We start from the raw sequence: 20,798 nt of genomic DNA on the forward strand, positions 1-20,798 counted from the left end.
GCCAATAGCTAAAGCAAATCCATTTTCTAAATTCTACCAAACTGATAAAAAAAAATGACAATAAAAAAATAATAGTGGCCCTGTATCTCGACCTACTGTGGTTTGTAATGGCGTTCATGACCTCATGTCCTACTGCTGTCTGCACAGAATGAGCAAAATTACTGTCCAACCCAGACAGAAAGGGCCAGAGAAGGTGCTAGAACACAGCAGGTGTGACAAGACCCCAGGGCAGGGCACTCACCATCAGGAAGGAGTACCCGATCCAGAGGCTCCTCCAGGCCCGTGGACACGGGGGGATGGTCTGATCCTGGCTGTGCACCGCCACCGCCTGTGCGGGGGCCTCGCACACGGCACAGCGGCTGATGTACGGGCGGATGTCCTCCTCTGCGAGGGGCATCATGGGGAGGGGCGCTGCGCTGGCTAGCCAGTAGGACTTGTCGTTCCTCCGGGCGTAGTGGCACACTTGGTGGATGTTGCAGTAGGCAAAGGGCAGGGTGCTAAACATCGGAAGGCAAGACCCCGCCAGACCTCCGAGCAAAGGAGAGACACCAGTGTGAGCCCCCTGTGCTTGCGAGGGGACCTTTCCACACAGGGCATGCGCAGACACCTGCTCTGGTCTGTGGAGGCCCATGCCACAGCCTGCTCCATGGTGGTGAGACCGCGTGGGCCAACCCTCCTCTGCTCTTCCCTCCCCCGTGAGCCCAGCAATGGGCAGGTGCTGGAGGTGCGTGGGATCATCTGTCTGTCTAAGTGAAGCTCAGGGCCCAGGCGGAGCAGACAGGCAGGCAGACAATGAAAATTCAGCCTGACAACCCTATGAAGGAGGGGTACCTGGGGCTCTGGGAGTGACAACTGGAGGAATTATTTGAAGCTGGGACTTGAAATATATATATATATATATATGAGTCAGGGTTGGAGATGGAGGAGACTATTGGAAGAAGAAGGTACAGCAGTGAAGAAGGCCAACCATGGGTGGGAGAGAGAGAGTCTGGGTGTCTGCTCATCTCAGGGGGGTCTGAAGGCCAGAGGGCAAGGGGCTGTGGGATGGGTGATCTGGCCAGACCAGGGCAGAAGCAAGACTGGTGGCAGATGGGGAGGAGAAGAGAAGGCAGCAGATTAAAGACGTCAAATGTTCCTTCTTCCTCCTGTCGGGTGCTCAAGGGAACTGTGATGGGAAAGGTCACAGCTGAACCCAAGGAGAAAGGCAGATGGATGTGTGAGCAGCTGTCACCCTAGGCTTGTGCCTGTAACTCTCTTTCTAACATTGGGGTCACAGTCCCCTTGGTGCATCAATTCCCACTGCCCCTCAACCACTGCTATCTTGGAAAGACAGTGTTTGTCAGAACCCAATACCTAAACCCTTGCCTGCAAGTCCTGCAGTTTAACAATAAATTGGAGTCGAGCAGGGAGTGGTGCTGGCAGGTGCTGTGAGGTATAACCACCAGGCGTGGCCATGTGCCATTGTACATGTACGAAATCCAGGAACTCCCCAGGTCCTGATTAAATAGGTCACATTTGGGAGTAAAAACTGCCTTTTATGACAGAGTTATATTTACCTTACTGTGGAAAAATTGTTTATTTTATCTTATTTTTTGTAACGAATAATAGGTGGCCAGATAATAATAACTATAAACAGAATAAGTTTCTTTGATACCTCAAAAGATAGTTGGCAAATAGCATAGTAGTTTTTGAAGTAATAATAATCTCATAAAAGATGAACATTGATGAATCTATAATATTAACCCTGAGGTATGATTCTCCAATGGCAAGGGAATCTTGTGATATATCCTTACCAAGGTCTTGATTGTGAGCTTTCTCTTGGCCTTCCAGGTATAACAGACTATACCCGGTCCAGAGCTGGGGCATGCCCACAGGGCAGGAGGGTTCTTGAGCTGTCTGACTGTGGAGTACTAGGAGGAAGCCACTGAGGTATCCAGGGCCAACTCCTCTGGGCCCAGGATCACCAGGGGAACCAGGAGGGCCTGGATCAGGAAAGAAAAGAAAGCTTAGGGGGTTCTGTTCAACAAACATTTCCAAGAACCTCTATTCCAGTGCTGTACTGAGCACTCAGAAGAGGGAAGGAAGCAGGACACAGGCCACTTCCAGGAGTATCCCCCTCACATAAATGCATATACACAAACACAACTCCTCCAGCAAGTGCCACAATAGGCACAAACATGACTCCTCCAGCAAGTGCCATCTTCTTTCTGCATCTGCAGGTGCCACAGTCATGGGTTCTGCCAACGATAGATTGAAAATACTCCAAACAAAAAATTGCATCTGTACTTAACATGCAGACTTTTTCCCCTGTCCTTATTCCCTAAACAGCAAAGAATAACAGCTACTTACATAGCGCCTACATGGTAAAAGATATTAAAAGAAGTTTAGAAGTGATTTAAAGTATACAAGAGGATGTGCATAGGTCATATACAAATAGTATGCCCGAGGAAAGCAGCCTTGGATGTTGGCATCTGCAGTGAGTCCTGGAACCAACTGCAGCTCGTGAATCCTCAGGGATGATTGTATTTGGTACCAGCAACTTCTAGGTGCTTGAGCCACATTCGCATAAAAAGAGAAAACAGGGCAATCCCTGCCCTCCCTGAGCTTAATGCCACTTGAGGAAAAGAAATGACAATAAGCATAACAAAATGGGAAGTTGTAAAGCACCTTAGGAAGTAGTAAGTGCTGGCAAGAAAAGAAGAAGAACATTTAAGTGTGGTCTCCCTGCCTTCTCAGACCTGGCTGGGGGCAGGCCTCCTCAAAGTTGGTCTTCATACAAGTGCCAGGCCACTCTGGCTCCAAAACACCAAAACATTATAGTATAGGTTCCATTCTGAGGAGGGGGCTTGGGATCCACACACATCCCTCTCTCTCTCTCTCTCTCTCTCTCTCTCTCTCTCTCTCTCTCTCTCTCTCTCTCTCCTGTGGGTTGAGCCACAGAGTGCCTGCCATACCACTGAGCTAACCCCCACACCTTTTTTTTTTCCCCCAGGCTGGTCTTGAACTTGCAAAGTTCTCTTCTTTTATAAGGGAGTGAGGTGGAAGGAAGGGCTAGTTTTAGAATTCTTGTTGGCAGATGGGAAATAAGCACTCTATAAAAAGGAAGCAAAGTCTGTCCCCTCTGACACTCCAAAGGGGCTGACCTGTGACCAGGCCAACTGGCTCTTTCTAATTGCCAAGAACTAAGGTGAAGTTAGACTTTGAAATGAAAGGTGTTTTGGTTTTGCTTTAATCAACTTGTTCCTGCAAGACTGACAGGCTCTCCCCATCTACACTGTAAACCAGATATTACCAAGTGGCTGCTTGTGGACTGAATCAGGTCTGCTCATGTGTTTTGTTTGACCTGTAAAGATTTCACAATTCAAAATTTCGTACTTGAAAGAAAAGTGTGTTGGATGTGCATCTGTATAGAAAAAAAAAGCCGCATCTTCTAGAACCAAGCTCCACTCTGCTGCAGGCGCTGTCCACCCAGCCCTCCTGGCTCATTACTGCTCATTACCAACCAGGTGTGGACTTCCCTTGACAGATGCTCTCCAAAGATAAGATTGTGTCTTAAGTCTTTGGGTCCTCATGCTTGAAATGCTACCTGTTTTTTTTTTTTTTCTCTCTCTCTATTTTTTTCCTTCTGATGTGCTGAGGATGGAACCCAGGGTCTTACATATGCTAGGCAAGTGCTCTACCCCTGAGCTACACCCCCATCCCCTGCATTATAGTTCAGATTTATATTCTGAAGAGTCATATCTCCCCTCTTACCTACTCCCCCAGTTTTTTCCTTAAGAGCCCTGTATTCTATATATATGTATCAGTAGCTATTTCAATAAGATCAAGTTCCAGGTGCCAGGGTGTCAGCCTATAATCCCACCAACTTGGGAGGCTAGGAGAGGAGAATTACAAGTTTGAGGCCAGCCTGGGCAACTTAGCAAGACTCTGTCTCAAAAAATAAGACCGGAGATGTAGCTCAGAGGTAAAATGCCCCTTGGTTCCATTCCCAGTACCTACCCACCTACCTACCTATATACATACACACATGGATAAGAAGTAAACTCAAAAAACCACAGGCCAAGCCATACGGCCAGTGATGCAGGTTGGAAACACACTGTGCCCAAGATCCTCAGCAGTCTTTCAAGGGCAATCCCATAGTAAAGCAGGCTGATGGGCCCTTCAGGACCTTGAAAACTGAACAGCTGCAATAGCCGAGCCATTCATGATGACGCGGAGCAGTCTGGGAGAGTGCTGACAGGATTTATGAACTAGATCTGTTGGATGGTTTTGCATCCATTTGAATATGGGAGACGCAGCCACCCCCTTCTCATGTCTCCCTGGTACCTGCTAAGCTGGTTTCTAAGGCAAATACTTCTAAGAACATCCTGTTTGCAAAGCTGCTTGAGAGGACAGAGCATCTTAGGTCCCCAGCATCAGAGAAAAGAGGAGAAACAGAAACCCTTACCTGGGGCTCCAGGGCAACCAGCCTCTCCAGCATCACCTTTGTGTCCAGGAGGTCCAGGAGGCCCAGGGACACCATCATTGCCCCTCCTGCCATCCAGTCCAGGTTCTCCTTTGCACCCTGTGGACAAATTCAAGACAGTGGTAAAAATAGCAGGGCTCCTGGGGCCATTGCCACATGCACGCAGGTGCCAGCCCAGGGCTTCCTTCTTGACTGCGCTGCGCCAGTTCATCTGTTCTTCTTGGCTATGAAGCTACAATTATACCATCTCCACTTTGCAGCTGGGACAAAGGAGTCTCTTCATTAAGTGGATGAGCCTGTAAAGGGCTGGGCCTGACTCAGAGCAGGAGACTAGGAGCCATTGAGAAAGAGCTTTTCCCATTTTCCTTCAATATTATTGTATTTTTCCTTTAGAAAAAAACTTAAACATGTATGGCTTTTATAATTACATATTATCCTTTGGAATGAATATTTTTAAAGCCTCAATGAAGGAATGAGTGAAATTTAATAGGATTTAGTGGGGGGTTAAGTTAAATTTGGAGCCAGCAATTTTTTTAAACAGCTTTTCAATTGAGTGTTTACAATGGGCGAGGTATCAGGCTAATCCCTTCATGTGGATTATCCAAATCACTCTTCCCAGCAGTCGTAGAACAAGGTATACTCTTATGCCAATAGGTATCACCAGCTAGTCAGGCTGGTGATCTGAGCTGGGTTCACAAAAGCTGGCTGCATCAATAACTAAGAAAACGGCGAAAGAAGCATGCAACACACAGAAAAGACCTTTTGCTTGCAGGAATAAGGGATGGCTCTCGACCTTAGGGATCCGTTGGAGAGAGAGAGAGAGAATGCTTGAAGCCAACCTATTTATTGAGGGAAAAAGACATTCGAGAAAGTTCAACCCAAATAAGGCAAGGGATTAGGTTTCAGGGGGTTGCTTGGTGATGTCCTGTGGCCAGCAGATTGACTGACATCTTGGAAGGCCACACCCATCTCAGGTGCCCTGTGGGATCAAAGACAGAGCAAGTGAAAAGGGCACATACGTCGCACAGTCCAGCAATATCTGTCCGGTCCCATCATGTGCTCAAATGTTCATAGCTACCACACACAGCCCATGGCTGGCTTGCAACAAGTAGGGAGAAGGCTCAGGCCATGGAGTCCATCAGGTATGGTGAGCAGAAAACCTAGCTCCAGGAGGCCAAGTGTAAAGGTTGCTGCAACCCTAGCCCCCTCAGAATCTAGGGACATTCTCAGAGGATGAAAACTTGGAGACCATTGCAACAACCATGCTCCTGGAGGGGTTAAGTGCCTGGTTACTTCTTTTGTCCAGACATCAATTAATTGGCCAAATCTCCGTTTGGTCAGAGTGGCAGACATGGTCATTGTCTTTGGGAAAGTTACTGCTCTAGCTGCCTGAATTACAAGCCCTCTCCAGGTTTCTAGTCTCTACTTCTTGTTTGTTGTTGTTGTTATTTTGTTTGTTTTCTCTCTGTTCCACAAATTAGCTTATTAGGGACGGATTTGTGTTGCTCTCCTCTTAAATTGATATGTTGAAGACCTAACTCCCAGTGTCTTAGAATAAATGACTAAGGAACAGGGCCTTTGAAGAATTGATTAAGTTAAAATCAGGCTGTTCAGGTGGGGCATAATCCAATCTGACTTGTGTCTTTCCAAGAAGAGGAAACTTGGACATACAAAGGGACACTGGGGATGTATGTACCTGAAATGCACAGAGCAAAGGCCATGTGAGGACATGGAAGACCACCATCTGCAAGCCAAGGAGAGAGGCATCAGCAGAAACCAAACCCACCAACACCTTGAAGTTGGACTTGCAGCAGCCGGGGCTGTGGTAAAATTCTCTGTTGTTTCAGCTCCTCCTGTGGCATTTTGTAATGGTGGCCTGAGAAAACCAACATACCTTAAAACTAACCTTTAAGTCCAAGGGGGCTCTCGTCAGTGGCTTTGCATCTTGCCTCCTTCCTCTGCTCTCCCATAATGATGTGAGGATGACAAAGCTGAGGATGCCAATCAATCTCTGCAGTTCACTGAGATCCCCCCCCCCATTTAAGAAACCAGTTTAGCCCATTGACTTGGGCCTCAGCCCATCAAATTGATGAATTAAGAAAAGACAGAGACCCAAATCCTGTGCCTTAAATCACCATCCCTGTCAAGCAAAGGATGCATGGAGGCTTAGGGAGGGTTGATTTGGTTTTGGCAAGCCAGCAGAAATCAGATATTCCCACAGAGTTTCCTTCTCTGTCCTGTCTCTGAAAGGCCCATCCATGAGCCTCTTTTGCCCCAGACCAGGCCCTAATTGCAATTACCTGTAGTCCAGTCCCTGGCCTCTGACCTTCCCCTGCCACCCCATCTGAGAAACATCCTAATGGCACAGGTACTGCTGGTTCTGTGAACAGAAGCCCAAAGAAGTTCTCAAACAGTGGTCCTCCCACTTTGCCTCAGCAGGGCTGGGGTGGGTGGGGCCTAGGAATCTACATTTCCAAGTTCCCACTCGTTGCTCTTTCCAGGGACCACATTTTGAGAATGACTGTTCCCAATTATAAATTAAAATTTAAAGCTAAACTCTTTCTAGTCATAAAAGTGGTAGTATATTCTGAAAATCCTGTATCTCTGCCTCTTCTTTTTGTTGTTGTTGTTATTATTATCTTTTTCATATTTCTGCCTAATCTTTAAGCCAGAAATTCTACCCGGAATTTATCTTAAGGAGACAACATTGACACTAAAATTAGCAAGAAGATGTTCTGTTTATCCGGTCAGTTCTAAGTGCTTTCTCTGATATTTACTCATATAATTCACACCACCAGCCCTTTTAACAGATGCAGAAACTGCATCACCGAGAGCTTATGTGGCACAGCACATGTAGTCCAGACCCAGAATCTTCCTTCCTAATCGTTAGTTTGTTCTCCTTTACAATCAGGGCTGCTTATGGGTGATAATGGGTTGCTTATTCATTACCCAGAAAGAGATTCATTACCAGTTGTTTATTATGGTGAAAAATGGAAATACTTCAATTAAAGCAGTTCCTTTAAGTTGGTCCCTGTAGCAGCAGCAGTACCACCTGGGAACTTGTTATGAATAAGGAATCTCAGAGCCCTCTAACAAGCCAGGAGTCCAGGGTGGGGCCTGGCAATGTGTGTTTTCACAAGCTCTTGGGGGATTCAGATGCTCCATCAAGCTTGAGAACCAAAGCCTTAAATATCCCTTGTGACCCTCCGTCCCTGGCTCCAGGTTAAGTTCCACTGTTACGGATTCCCACATTACCCTTTCTTAACACTCCACACAGCTATGCTAATTCAGTGAATCCCTTCATTTTCTGCTAGCCTGTTGCTCCAAAGGGCAGGGCCTTGTTGGATTAATTTGTTTCTTGCAGAGCAGCTGGCACTAAAGCAATCAATAAATAATTCATGAATGTGGTAGTTAAATAAATTATGGCACAATGAAATAATGCAATATTCTGCAGCCACTACAGATAATATTGTAGGAAAATATGTAATGACATAGAAGTAATGGCACATTAAAAAGAGCAGTGTGCAAAAGAATATGCATAGAATAATCTCTTTTTAAAAACGTGCAGAAATGAGACCGGAAAGATATACAGGCAATAAATAGTACCTTTTAAAATGTTTAGTTTCTTTTTTATAAAAACGTGTACAATAAGGATTTCTTTCCTCCTTTTACCAAATAACTATCCCCTTGGCTAATGCTACCATCTCCTGTCCCCTACCATACATACCTCTCTCTACAGTTCTCAACATCAGGTGGTTCTGCCCTTGCCCACTAGGGGGCGATTGGCAACATCTGGAGACATTTTTGGTTTACCTTTTGGTTGACCCATGGCCAAGGGGTCTGATTCTGATATTTAGGGGTTTAGAAACCCGGATGCTGCTCAGAAACCTATAATGCACAGGATAATGGATTATCTGGCTCCAAATGCCAACACTTGAGAAACCCTTGGCTCAGAAACGATGCTCTACCTTGTAGGTTATGCCCGAGGGTCCTGTATTCATTCCCCAAATATTCATCTAACACTTCCTATGACCCAGGGCTGTGAAGGGTAGCAACAATGAGTAAGAAAAAGCCTGCCTTAAAGTTATTGTGGTCTTTAAAGCAGTGGTCAGCAAATCACATGCCATGGGTCCCACTGCCAGGAGTGTGCTACGGTGATACTGGACATATGTTCATTCATTCACACGTGCTTGTATGTCACAGCAGCCAAACTGAGAGGTCACCACATCAGGTGTCTGGCTCCAAAGCCTATGAAACCTACTGTCTGATCTTTACAGGAAATGGTTTTAACCCCTGGCCTAGGAGGATGGACAGAACAAACAAGCAAATACATATACCTCTGCTGACACGAATGTGACACTAAGGATTGTAAGTAGAGGACACAGAGAGAAGGGCTCTAGCCTTGAGCCTTGGATTCAGACAGGAAAAGCTCATAAGGAAGGTGACCTTGAGGTTGAGAAGTGAATAGCATGGTCCAGATGAAGGGCACTTGGGCAGAAGAAACAGCATGTGCAAAGGCCTAGAGGAAAGTGGGTCATGGCACCTTCAGGACCTAAAGAGGGCAGCTGGGGGCATTTGTAATAGGCAAATATTGGATTTGTCCCTGGAGGGAATAGGGAGGCTCTGGAGAGTTCAGAGCAGGGGACTGAGGTGTCAGGTGATGCAGATGTCTTGCTTCCCTTCCTCACATAAGCCCACTACCTCCTAGAACCATCTGGAATGGGTGCCCCTCACTGCTTGCATTCTAATACAGGAACCTGTCTGAGGCTTCCCTCTACCTTCTGACCCCAGCTGTTCTCCCCGCCCTGCACAAGGTGGTTGAATTGCATTTAGTGAGGACATTCTGATATTTGATGTGCTGACATCACGTCTTTGGAGCACCTTGGATTAGAAACAAATTTGAGTGCCCCCATGGTGCCTAGACTGCATTTATTTATTCCCCTGGTGGTACTAGGGATGGAACTCAGGGCCTCACACATACTAAGCAAGCACTTTTCTTTACCACATCCCAGCTCACCTGGGCTGCATTCTGCATGAGGTTAAGGGAAAAAAAAAGATGTCATCCTACCCAGGGAAGCAGAGCCTACCGGGGGAAGGGAACCTCATCTCCCCAGGTATGAGCTGCCTTATCCCTTTCCACTAGCTTCAAAGAGAACATCAGTTCTTTGGGAAGGACCCCTACACTGAGCTCAGATATTCTCAGAGCCCCTGACAAGATGATTTCAGCATGCAGCCACGGTGCTGTTCTGGAAAGGGCTGGGAGGAAACATTGCAGATCAAAGGCATCTGTGAGGAGAAAGCATTAGACCTTCTGGGTGGAGGATCCCTATCAGATGCCAAGTTATACTCAGCATGGATGTCGCCTGCTTAACGTAGGCAAGATCGAACCAAAAGTTTGGTTTTTCTCTGCAAGTCCAAGCTCTAGCACCTGGTAATGAAACGGGCTTAGGGAAAGAGAAGGTTTGAAGTAAAACAGGAAGAAACCAGCAATGTCATGGAGTGGGGAGGTGTTTCTTCTAGTGGCAGCTATTTCTACACAACCAGCCAAAAGGGTGGTATACCCCCACCGCCACACACACCTGCAAAATTGTCACCTTCAGAAAAGCATGGAAAGCAAGCAACAGATGCTGCAGGTGACCCACATCACTCAGGGTCGGGCCACTTTAGACACTCCTGATAGACTTGTCTCCTTAGTAACTGGATAGGATGATAGCAAGGAGAGACCAGATGGGAGAGGGGAACCGGAAAATATTGAGGGTGAAGAGGGCTCCTTCATAAACAGGAATCCAGAAGCTGTATAAAAGAAGAGGGGCCCAAAAGACAGTAATGGCTTCAGAGCAGGCGCACAGTAGGATAAAAAGAGCCCCAGGGGGACTGGGCCATAGAGGAATGCAGTTCACACAGCGAGACCCTGGAGAGAGGGTGATGCTTCGCCTGGAAGAACTAGGCAATATTTTTGTTTTGTTTTAGTAGTAATTACATTCTGTGGCAGAGGGTTGGCCTTGGGATGTCCCTACTGCCAGCCAGCAGGGTCAGGGACACCAATAAAGAGAGGACATAAGAAGCCAGGGATGGCCTCCTGCAGATGAGCCCTTCTAACCTACATCAGGAGGAATTAGAGAATGCAGGTGATCACACCTGGGCCCACATAGCAAGCAGAGCCTCCTTTGGAAGCTCACAGTTTTTGGAGAGAGAATTTGCATATGCCCAGGATCACTATCAGGTGATAGCATACAGAACTTACCCATTTGATATTTGTTTTTCTCAATTACTATTTTTGATTGTTTTCCAAATCTGCCATGATGGGTGAATCCAACCATCCATCTGGTCTCAATTTTGATGTTGAGGCAAGGAAGTGGTCTCAACCCAGCTGCCAGCCACAGTCAGATGTGGAAAGTTTAAAAGCACTAACAATCAGGCTCCACCTTCTTCCATATTTATTGGTCTCCAGTGAGGCTGGGCACCAGTCCCTTTTTAAGCTCCTTCAGGCAACATGGACCTACAACTAAGACTGAGTCGCTATGGAAGGCGTTATTCTTAGCTGAATCTTTTAAAGACAGCATTTATATAATAAAGCTAGGGTTTCTCAAACTTGAGCTTGTATGCAAATATCCTGGGGATCTTGTTCAAAGGAAGATTCTGCTACAGCAGTTCTTGGAGTGGGGTTGAGTTGCTACTATTCCCATACTCAGAGCATCAAGAATATAGTTGATTGATTCCTAGTTCCCAGGTTAATAGACCAACCTACCCCACTGTGCTCCTAACTCCTTCTTGCTGGATGATTCTGGCTCCTCAAAGCCCAGTCTTTACTTATGTCTCTGCTCCAATGCCAGCTTTTGCTGGGTTTTAGCAGTCCTGCAATCCCCCACATGGATTTAACCTCTCTGTGCCCTCTTCTTCTGTGCCATTGGCCTGCAACTCCATTAAAACACAAATTACAATCTGCCATTGAGTTACGTATGTTCCACTGGCTATTTCTGCCATAAGGCTGGGAGACCCTGGAGGAAGAAATCATCCTATTTATCTTTGAATTGCCCACAATAGCACTGTAGTTTACAAAGTGTAGAGGGAATCTGGAAGTATTTGCTGAATTGAATTTGCTGGACCTCACTGCAGGTCACATCTTCCACTTGTGAGAAGTACTTTTAAAAAAGTTGTTGGGGGGGAACCCTAGATATTGCAAACATATGCATGACATATATGTTTGGGTTTTAAAATGAGAGTGTGTGAGTTACACCGATGGGTACAGAGCTTTACCCTGGTTTGAGTGACAGAGAAAAAGATCTTAAGTAAGCACTAACCCAATTCCAGTGTTCCCAGGCTATTAAGGAAAGTCACTACAACTGACACTGAGATTGTGCAGAAACAATGCAGCAAATACCAACAACAAAAACCTCTGTTATTTTGAGGAAGGCTCCAGAGATGTTTTGCTTCCACCTGAGAACCACACAGACTCCTGTTGAGGGGGCACTTCCTGGATGCTTAGGAATCACAAGAAAAACTGGTGGTATAAAACTCAGTTCTACTTCTAATTCCTTTGTCCGTGAACCAAGAAGAACCCAAATCACAGCTGGGTAGAGGGGAAACAAGAGAGGGACTGACCTTCTAATAATCTGCACACAGGTTTTCTGGACTCATGGGCACTGCCAACTGGCCTCAAGAAAGCAGTGACTTCTAGATGCCCAGCCTCAGACTGCCTGATCTCTTTGTAAATTACTCATCATGGAGGGGATATGTGAGAAGAAAATAAACCACTTGGAGAATGCTGTTCACAGAATCGTTCAGTTTAAATACCCATAATGATCCTGCTGCCTTGACAGTGGTCACACCAGGTACAGTTAGGTTGAGTGAATAATGCAGTCATTGCACAAAGTCAGAGCAACCCTCCTTCAACCTAGCCTTCTTCTAAGAGAAACGTCTTCTCTCCCTTCTTGAAGGCTCCGTTTCTGCTCCACCAAAGTCCAACTCAATTGCTTTTCACTTAAAACCAAATCAATAGCTATTCAAGGTAATTGATAGGACACCCCCTAGGCATTTAGGATGCTGTCATGCCAAGGGGTTTCCAAACTCTGCATCCAGAGCTAGCCAACTGTAAAGGATTTAAGTAGGAGCTCAACATAAAACACTTCTCAGAGGTATGTGGATCTAGTAGTGCATGATTAAATCTTTAGATCTATGTGGAAATAAATGAGGAAATTTTCACTTTTACTAGTGGTTTAGGCTCCATACACAAAGCTATACAATAAAACACCTAAACTTTCATTTCAGCAATATGTTATGCAAATAACAAATAGAGTAAGGCTCATACCTAGTCCTGGGGGGCCTCTCTGTCCTGGGAGCCCCACAGCTCCTTCTGGTCCTCTTGTGCCTGGCACTCCAGGAAGCCCTGGGATCCGGGGACAGGCATCCACATCTGCAGGTGGCCCTGGTTCACCTGGAATTGGAATCACCCCCTGTGTGACGGGTTCAATGTTGATGAACAAGATCCTTCTGCACTCTCCAGCTAAGGAGAGGTTTCTGACACTATCCTAAAATGTCAACAAGAACCTCCAACAGTCTAATGCCCATTCTATGAAGGCAGGAGCTTGTCTTGTTCACTGCAGGGACTCACAGAAAACTTCCAGAAAAGAGTTTGTGGCATAAGTTACTGATTTGTTATAACTGGTGAATGGGACATCAGAGGAAGCAGGAGCACAGTTGGCTGAGACAATGATAATTTGATGATCTTTATAGGATTTCTAATCTTTGGGCCATTTAAAAAAAAAACTGGGGTGCTAATCACAGGTGGCATTGCAAGAGGGACTTGTGGGTCCCTAAAGTTAAGTTTAATGTGTCCTTAATTCATTACTGTATTAGTAGTCAAGTAGATTTTCCTAGTGTCCCTTACTAAATTTCAGGATTGCTAAGGGCTCTAACACGGTGACTTTCAACCTTGAAAGCATTTTGGAATAAGCTGGGAGAACTCTAAAAATATTCTGAAGCCAGGATGTAACCTTCACAATGTCCTTAATTTGGCTGCACAAAAAAAAAACCCAGATGGAGCGCTTTTCAAAAGACCCTTAATCTAGACTTATTGCCCAGGTGTTCTAGGGTGAAACCTGGCGTTTGTATGTTTTTAACTACCCCAGGTGACTCCAATGTCAGCCAGGCCTGAGAAGCACTATTAAAAAGCTTAGTTCTGACTTCAGCACCTCAGACTCATCTGGCAAATTTGTTCACCAAAGTTTCTGAGTGGAGGTCTGAGGTGGGGTCTGGCATCTGCATTTCTAACATCTTCCCAGGTGAGGTGAATGATGTTGTTGACCTGGGAATCTTACCTTGAGAACCATCACACTAAAGAGCTGATGTTTTAAAATTCTTGGTTACACTTACAACTTCAAGACATTTTTTTCTCCTAAAACTTCATTCACTTGCCTTGCAAACATCCCACAAGGGATAAGAAATAACATTGAGCAATAAATAGCAGCCAACACCTACGGAACAGTCTCAGGCACCAGGCCTGCACTAAGTGCTTCGTTACTAGATTCCCTCAATAGCAACATGTGGTGCTACTGTTATTAGAACGTCACAGGTAAGAAAACTTGGTGAATAACTCATGATCACACCTATAACAAATTGAAGAGTCAACCACATGTCATACAGCTTCAAGAACTCTTAATATCTGTGTGATGAATTCTAAGAAATGAACGCTTAATAACACACCAGTTGATTAGCTATAGTTTCTTAAAATTCATCCAAATGTGCATCATAATTTTAATAATAGCTGAGAAACATGCAAGAAAATTCTAGCACAATGTGGCCACCATTACAAGCTCTGGTCTGCACGATTCTTAATGTACTGTATAAATTGCACTTGAACTCTACAGACTCTTTGGAATGTAACCCTTTATAAATTATGGTATGAAGCCACAGGCAACACAGGGAAAGATATATTTTCACAATCTGTCTAGTTTAATGTAAAACTTGGCTTTTCCACTATGAGTGATTTGGGGAAGATGCATGGGAACATTTCTGATTTTCCCTGAATCATCTTGGGCCTTTCATGGGTGGTTGGGGGATGGAGACTTGGCTGGTATTTTAGATTTAGAATTTTGATGTTATCTGCTAATGAATTTCTACATACAATCACCACAGAGAGAGAACTGAAATGAAAACCCATTAAATGTATGGCTATGATTTTTAAATATTAGCATTTAAAATAGCAAGACTTAAATATTATTTTACTTTGCTTTTTACTTTTTAATAAACCAGATGCTGAAAGAAAGGGACCAAGGTGTCTCTTCTAAGGACCCTAAAAATAATATATAGCATCTGTATTCAGGGCGATTTTCATTAGGGTTTATAACAGATGCCTGGAAAGAGTAAATGCAAACATTCACGATTTTTCTTTTGAGAAACACTTTTGTATTCTCTTTGAAAGTGCCAGACTCTTACACACAAATATATTTTGTTTTTATGTCATAAGTGAATACTTTTTTTTAAAGAGAGAGAGAGAGAATTTTTTAATGTTTATTTTTTAGTTTTCGTTGGACACAACATCTTTGTTTGTATGTGGTGCTGAGGATCGAACCCGGGCCGCACGCATGCCAGGCGAGCGTGCTACCACTTGAGCCACATCCCCAGCCCATGAATACTTTCTTTATAACACAAAGAAGTGTGGTTCTTGAAAAGGGACTCCAGGGTATGACAAGAAAGGCTTGTCACAGTACCTCATTGGCTGGCAAGGGCCCGTCTTTTAACAATGTCCACACTACTTATTTTAGGGATGTTCTGTACATTTATATTGTAAAATCCAGAAAAGGAACTTACATGAGCACATGCTTTGGAATTTGAGGGAGGGAGCACTCATACTTAGTGCCCGTGGAAAACAATACAAGTGGAGCATGTGACATTGCCTTGGCCACCACAGGGCTGGAGACATTAGGATGCTCTAATACGAGGTCACTATGTCTGCAACACGGAAGCAAAGCATTGAACCCTGAGAGAGTTACAGCACCCCTCCATAACAATGGATCAGCTTATTTCACAAATACAGCAAAATGACAGAGAAAGCAGACTGAGGAGAAATGATCAATTGCACAGCCGTGCTTACCTCTGGGACCTGGAGGGATTCGAAGCCAAAAACGAGGCCGCGTGAAGATTTTCACATGGTGGAAAGAGATTTTAAATTTGTGAATTAGGACAAAAATGACAAAGATTGTTTGAGAACATAAATAATAATTTGGGACAGCATCAATGACAAGCAGAGTGACAGCATCTTATTTACATGAAAATGTCCACATCAATGTGACTGACAGGAGTAGCTATGATTCTGTACTAATGGAGTTTTCATCTCTAGAAAGACTTGAAATGCAACTCTCTGGAGAAATATAAAATTCTGGTTGATTTCTTACGGCAAGTGTGCCCTGAATTAATGTGGATAGGAATTCTCTCCATTTAAAAACCTTTTGAAAATTCTGTACTAATTTGCCAGATTTCATAGGCTATGCACAGAAAGGGAATATAAAAATAAACCAAGTGCAAGTCCACCATCTTTGTACTAAGATGCCCTTTATCTGTTCTCTAGAGTGCCTTTTTCGGAGACTGAAGAATATTATGAGTTACCACTACGTTGCTTGATCTTGACCCAGACTCTTGAAAGACATTACTCCTGCCAGCTTCACAGGCACACATCTGTTTCACTCTATAGAGTTAAATTAAATAGCCTTTAACCTTCAAAGGAACTAATGCACTTCATAGGAAGTAGTTAAATAGAACACCAGGTGAAACCCATGGAAATTCATGGAAAGGTAATGAATATACAATACCAACAAACAGTAATCAAATCCATCTTTGCCTTTTGTGAGAAGGAGCATATGTTTGCTTAGAAATAGTGTATATAACAACATCTCTTAATTTTTTAACTCACTCATTTTGATTAAAAAGATTAGTCTATCAAACATGAGTCTTCATGATACAGCCTGAGAAGAGCGTATTTTTTATATCAGAAGGGCTTAATTTCAGAATAGTTAACTACTTTCTGAATGATGACTGTCAGTACAGTTTAGGTTGCTCAAGGGATGGCCATGCATGAGAAGCTTACCTGGAGGACCTGTGGGCCCTTTTCTACCTGGAGGTCCAGGTAAACCCTTCTCTCCAGGTGGCCCCAGAAGACCAGGTGGCCCTGGAGGCCCTGGAAACCCCATTGGTCCTAAAATAAATGTAAAAATGAGGGCACTGGAATGGAGCAATATGAAGACAATGACATTTGATTGACTTTAGACACCCACTCCAAGAGAGGGTCCCAGAGTAGAGATCAGCCTCATGTCTGTCCGTAGGACAGCCAAGAGCTGCCTGTCTGAAGGGAACACAGTGGTCAGTGAGAAGGATGAAGGAGGACATGTCCACGACCAAGATGAAACTGAAGGAGAATGAGAAGCCTGTGACCCTGAACTTTACCTGGTATCAGTCAGATGACTGAACCCAGGGAAAAAAGGGAGAGAGGTTTGATGTTGAGGAGCCAGGTGCCCCCAGCTGGGGGTCCTATCTCCCTCTTGACACTTTCTTAATTCTGGAACCTCCAATGGCTCAATTCTTCCCCTTCCATCAAGTCCTCTTGTTTCTTAGATTTCAGGCCAGGCCCCATCTCCCCAGAGAGGCCCTCTCTGGAATCCCAGCCAAAGCCCAGCAGTTCCCTCTGGGCTCCTGGTCCAGAGCGCTGAGCCTGATTATGGTGTGAATGTCCGTCCTCCATTGGGAAACAGCACTGAATGAGAGTGGAGAGTGGGCTGTTTAAATCTGCGACTGCTGCATTCCTGTGGTGTCTGAAACCCACTGCTCACGTGGTTAAAGTAAACTGAAGGAGCCCCTGGTCTTCTCCACAATGGAGCTCTGTCTGCCCCATGCCCTCTGGGAAGGAAGTGAAGAAGAACACTTGCTGCTTCCACCAATACTCCTAATTCCCTGCAGATCCTTGGGCTGGTCACCATGATTTACGTGGCCTGCTGTTTCCCTGGGCCTAGAGTTTATGTCCAGGTGGAGATTCATTCTGTAGAGTAATAGCTGGGGAATTGTCAGCCAACCCCCCTCCTCTTTCTTCTGCATGATTAGAACATGTCTGTCCAATTCTGATGTCCAATAATTGGAAACCCACATACTTGCAGATAAGAGCCACATCATCTGAAATTGATTTTATTGCTAATACAGATGAAGAGGGTTGCTGTATAGACGTGTACTGCACAATTTCACAGGTGCCATTTGCACTACCCTCATGGTGGTTTCGATCTTCCCTCTGCCCTAATCTTTGCCATGCTTCACATTTGTGTCAGAAATAAGGCAAGGTGCTAGCTATTGGGTCCCTTGGCCAACATGAGTAGATGCTCTTCTGATATCAGGCTTCATCATTTATGCAATAAAGGAGTTAAAATGTATAATCATTAGTGGTCCTTTTTCAACAAAAAAAAGTTCTATGAACTTAGTAGTTCTCTGAAATTTTCATAAAAGCAACTAACCACATATAGGTGCTGTCTGCTGAGCGTTTGAAATATGGCCAGTCCAAACTGGGTTGTGCTAAATGTGTAAAGTACACAACCGACTTCAAAGGCAGGAACAGCAGCTTCATGCAGAAAATAACTAGGTTTGCACAATCAGCTGTGTTATCTCATTGATAATTTCATACTGAATTCATGATTATAAATACTTTAAATTATGCCTGTGACTTATAATTATATTCCCATTGCTTGGTTATGGTCTAGGAGTGACTAAAGAGAGACTTGTATTTTTTATTTTTACATGTCCAAATTGTACCCAAACTTGGATACTTTGGGGGGAAGTAAGGACACTTTTGAAATATACTCCCTGTTTCCACAAGAAATAGGAATGACACCATGGAAGGATGATACCACAGACCCTCAAGAGTAAGAGATGGAAACCCTTCACATACCACTGAAGGAACAGCTTGTATTCATACCTTTTTGGCCATCTTTTCCATCACATCCTGGAACACCCTGGCACCCTGGAGGGCCTGGGGGACCTGGTGGCCCCGGTGGCCCTGGCAGACCACAGTCACCTGGTTCCCCTCTCAGGCAGTCAACACTCCCAGGAGGTCCTGGAGGCCCTGGTGCTCCTGACCACAGGAAGAAGGCAAAAATGTTTCAAAGACAAAGGTGGCTACCTGAAAACTTAAGAAAAGTAATCTAATGATTTGCAAGCAAGGGATACAGGGGGTTAGAAGAATAAGAAAGTCAATATTTTGTCAGAAATGAAATGCAGATTGTGTCTCTTGGAACCCAAGCTGAGAAATGGTGTAGATAATGGGTTAGTAACTGTCAGAAAAAATGAATCTAAGCAAAATCTTCTTCCCTTTCAAGGCCATTCCTTTTGGAAATATCATTTTATGGACTTTGTATTATTATCTCACTACTTTAATTGGATGGATGGATGGATGGATGGATGGATGGATGGATGGATGGAAGAATGGGTGAGTAGGTGGACGGATGGATGGATGGATGGATAGACTGGCAGACAGGTGAATAGATAGGCTTTTGACAAAATATCACATCAATTGATACAAAAGGAATATTCAAATTATAATCCTATTTGAAAATTAGTGTCTGCAAATAGGAAAAAAATCAACCCAAATTCTTTCTCCACTTTGTTTCTATATTTCTTAGCAGTTTTTCTTGCTTTTATTTTTATCAGCACACAGTTCCACCTTCACTAAATCCTAAAGATTCCAAGATGGCGGATCTGTGTGTAGAATAGCTCTAGCAGGGAGTATGAATGTGGCTGTCGGCACTGGGCAAGCCATGAGACTGAGCCAACCAACTTTGTCAGTTAATAATAACTTCCAAAGGCTTACACTGCCAGAGCTCATCCCTGTTAAATGGCGAGAGGAACAATATGCACTGTTAGATGCCCATAAGGAAACATTTCTGGGTGTACAAGAGGCCAGGGTCCTGCCACTCTGGGCCAGTGGACAGGTGGTAGAAACCAACAAGGAGCATGTATTTCCCTCCTACTGGGCACTTCTGAAGACTCATGGGCAGCATCATGCTAGTAATGAGAAATGCTTACTCTGCATCAGTTTGTGCCTGGGCAGAGGTACCTGATAGGACTGACACAGAAGAGTGAAGGGACCTACATTCTGGGCCTGAATAAGTCCAATATCCACAATCCCACCCAGGTAGGTCCCATTGATCGGACTGCCTAGGTGCTTGTGCTCTGCCGTTCTCTCATCCTAGAGCCCTGCTGAGCTGGTTGCATCTAATGAAGGGAGAAGTCCCATCCTTCACCGTGATGCTGTCATACCTCTTGCACCATCAGGGCCAGGAGGTCCCTGATCTCCAGGTGGACCTGGGTCAGGAATGTCACCCTTAGGAGGTCTTCCTGGAACGCCTGCTGGACCAGGTGGTCCGGGTCTCCCTGCGTAAGCACATGTTTACACATTAGCCTCATTGCATTTGAAAGGTTTTGAATTAATGACTTAAAAAGGGACTAAAACATGCTGCTTCTTACCTGGGGGACCTGGGAGACCTTTTTCACCAAAAAGGCCAGGAGGAGAAATTCCTGGGCTTCCAGGGTCTCCTGTCTCCCCTTTTAGCCCAGGGAGTCCCACTGGACCGGGTGGGCCCATTTCATGTAAACCTTAATAGGGAAAACAGCATGAATATGTCCTGATCTTACTTGTCCTTGACAAGGAACCACTTCCTAAAAGTGGCTGGTTCTGCAGAGACCAACCTCTGGCTGCAATGGTACTTCTAAATGGTGACCTGGATCATCATTTTCTCTAATGACCCAACACACTGGTCAACCACAAATTTGATTTCTTTTATGGTTATTTCCCAGATTAAAAAAAAAAAAAGAATAGGTGAGTGAGAATACTAACCTTCCAACCTTTACAAAGGACAAAGCAAAACCAAATGAGGTGCAATAATAAGTAATTATGGGCTGGGGTTTTATCTCAGTGGTAGAGTGCTTGCTTAGCATGTGTGAGGCACTGGGTTAAATTCTCAGCACCACATATAAATAAATAAAATAAAGATCCATTGACAACTAAAATAAATAAATAAATAAATATGGATAAACTTCTTTGAAATTTGAATGGAAGGTGACATTTAATGAGAACTATGGTAGTATGGAGTTTCTCAGTAAGAAGGGAGCACATCATTGATTTCCTGGAAGAGACACAGATCTAATTAGGCTATTTGGAAGAGCCACTAAATACAAGTGACATAAATTGCTTTTCTTTTTTTCTCTGTTTTTAAATATATTTTTAGTTGCTGGTGAACCTTTATTTTATTTATTTATATTCGATGTGCCTCACACATGCTAGGTAAGTGCTCTAACATTGAGC

The 20,798-nt window shown here is 44.4% G+C and overlaps 1 protein-coding gene across 12 annotated transcripts in view; it reads right to left on the minus strand.

Annotated features, from left to right (window-relative positions):
- Positions 1 to 20,798, minus strand: part of Col4a4 (collagen type IV alpha 4 chain) — a 151,208-nt gene that overhangs the window by 20,727 nt on the left and 109,683 nt on the right. For all 12 annotated transcript variants that reach the window (XR_006850819.2, XR_006850818.2, XM_046439821.2 and 9 more), the window contains 9 exons: positions 19,961 to 20,089; positions 19,754 to 19,867; positions 18,414 to 18,569; positions 16,548 to 16,655; positions 15,558 to 15,566; positions 12,774 to 12,899; positions 4,448 to 4,564; positions 1,794 to 1,982; positions 242 to 528 (listed from right to left, as the gene is read on the minus strand). Coding sequence is in view for 10 of the 12 variants with exons in the window: in XM_046439821.2 (XP_046295777.1) it covers positions 242 to 528; positions 1,794 to 1,982; positions 4,448 to 4,564; positions 12,774 to 12,899; positions 15,558 to 15,566; positions 16,548 to 16,655; positions 18,414 to 18,569; positions 19,754 to 19,867; positions 19,961 to 20,089 (1,235 nt within the window). In the remaining 2 variants the exon portion in view is untranslated. The remainder of the gene's footprint in view (positions 1 to 241; positions 529 to 1,793; positions 1,983 to 4,447; positions 4,565 to 12,773; positions 12,900 to 15,557; positions 15,567 to 16,547; positions 16,656 to 18,413; positions 18,570 to 19,753; positions 19,868 to 19,960; positions 20,090 to 20,798) is intronic.

This window comes from Marmota monax, unplaced genomic scaffold, assembly GCF_021218885.2.
Source record: "Marmota monax isolate L192 unplaced genomic scaffold, Marmota_monax_Labrador192_F-V1.1 WCK01_AAM20220418_F8-fsc00041, whole genome shotgun sequence".
In the NCBI taxonomy this organism is placed as follows: Eukaryota; Metazoa; Chordata; class Mammalia; order Rodentia; family Sciuridae; genus Marmota; species Marmota monax.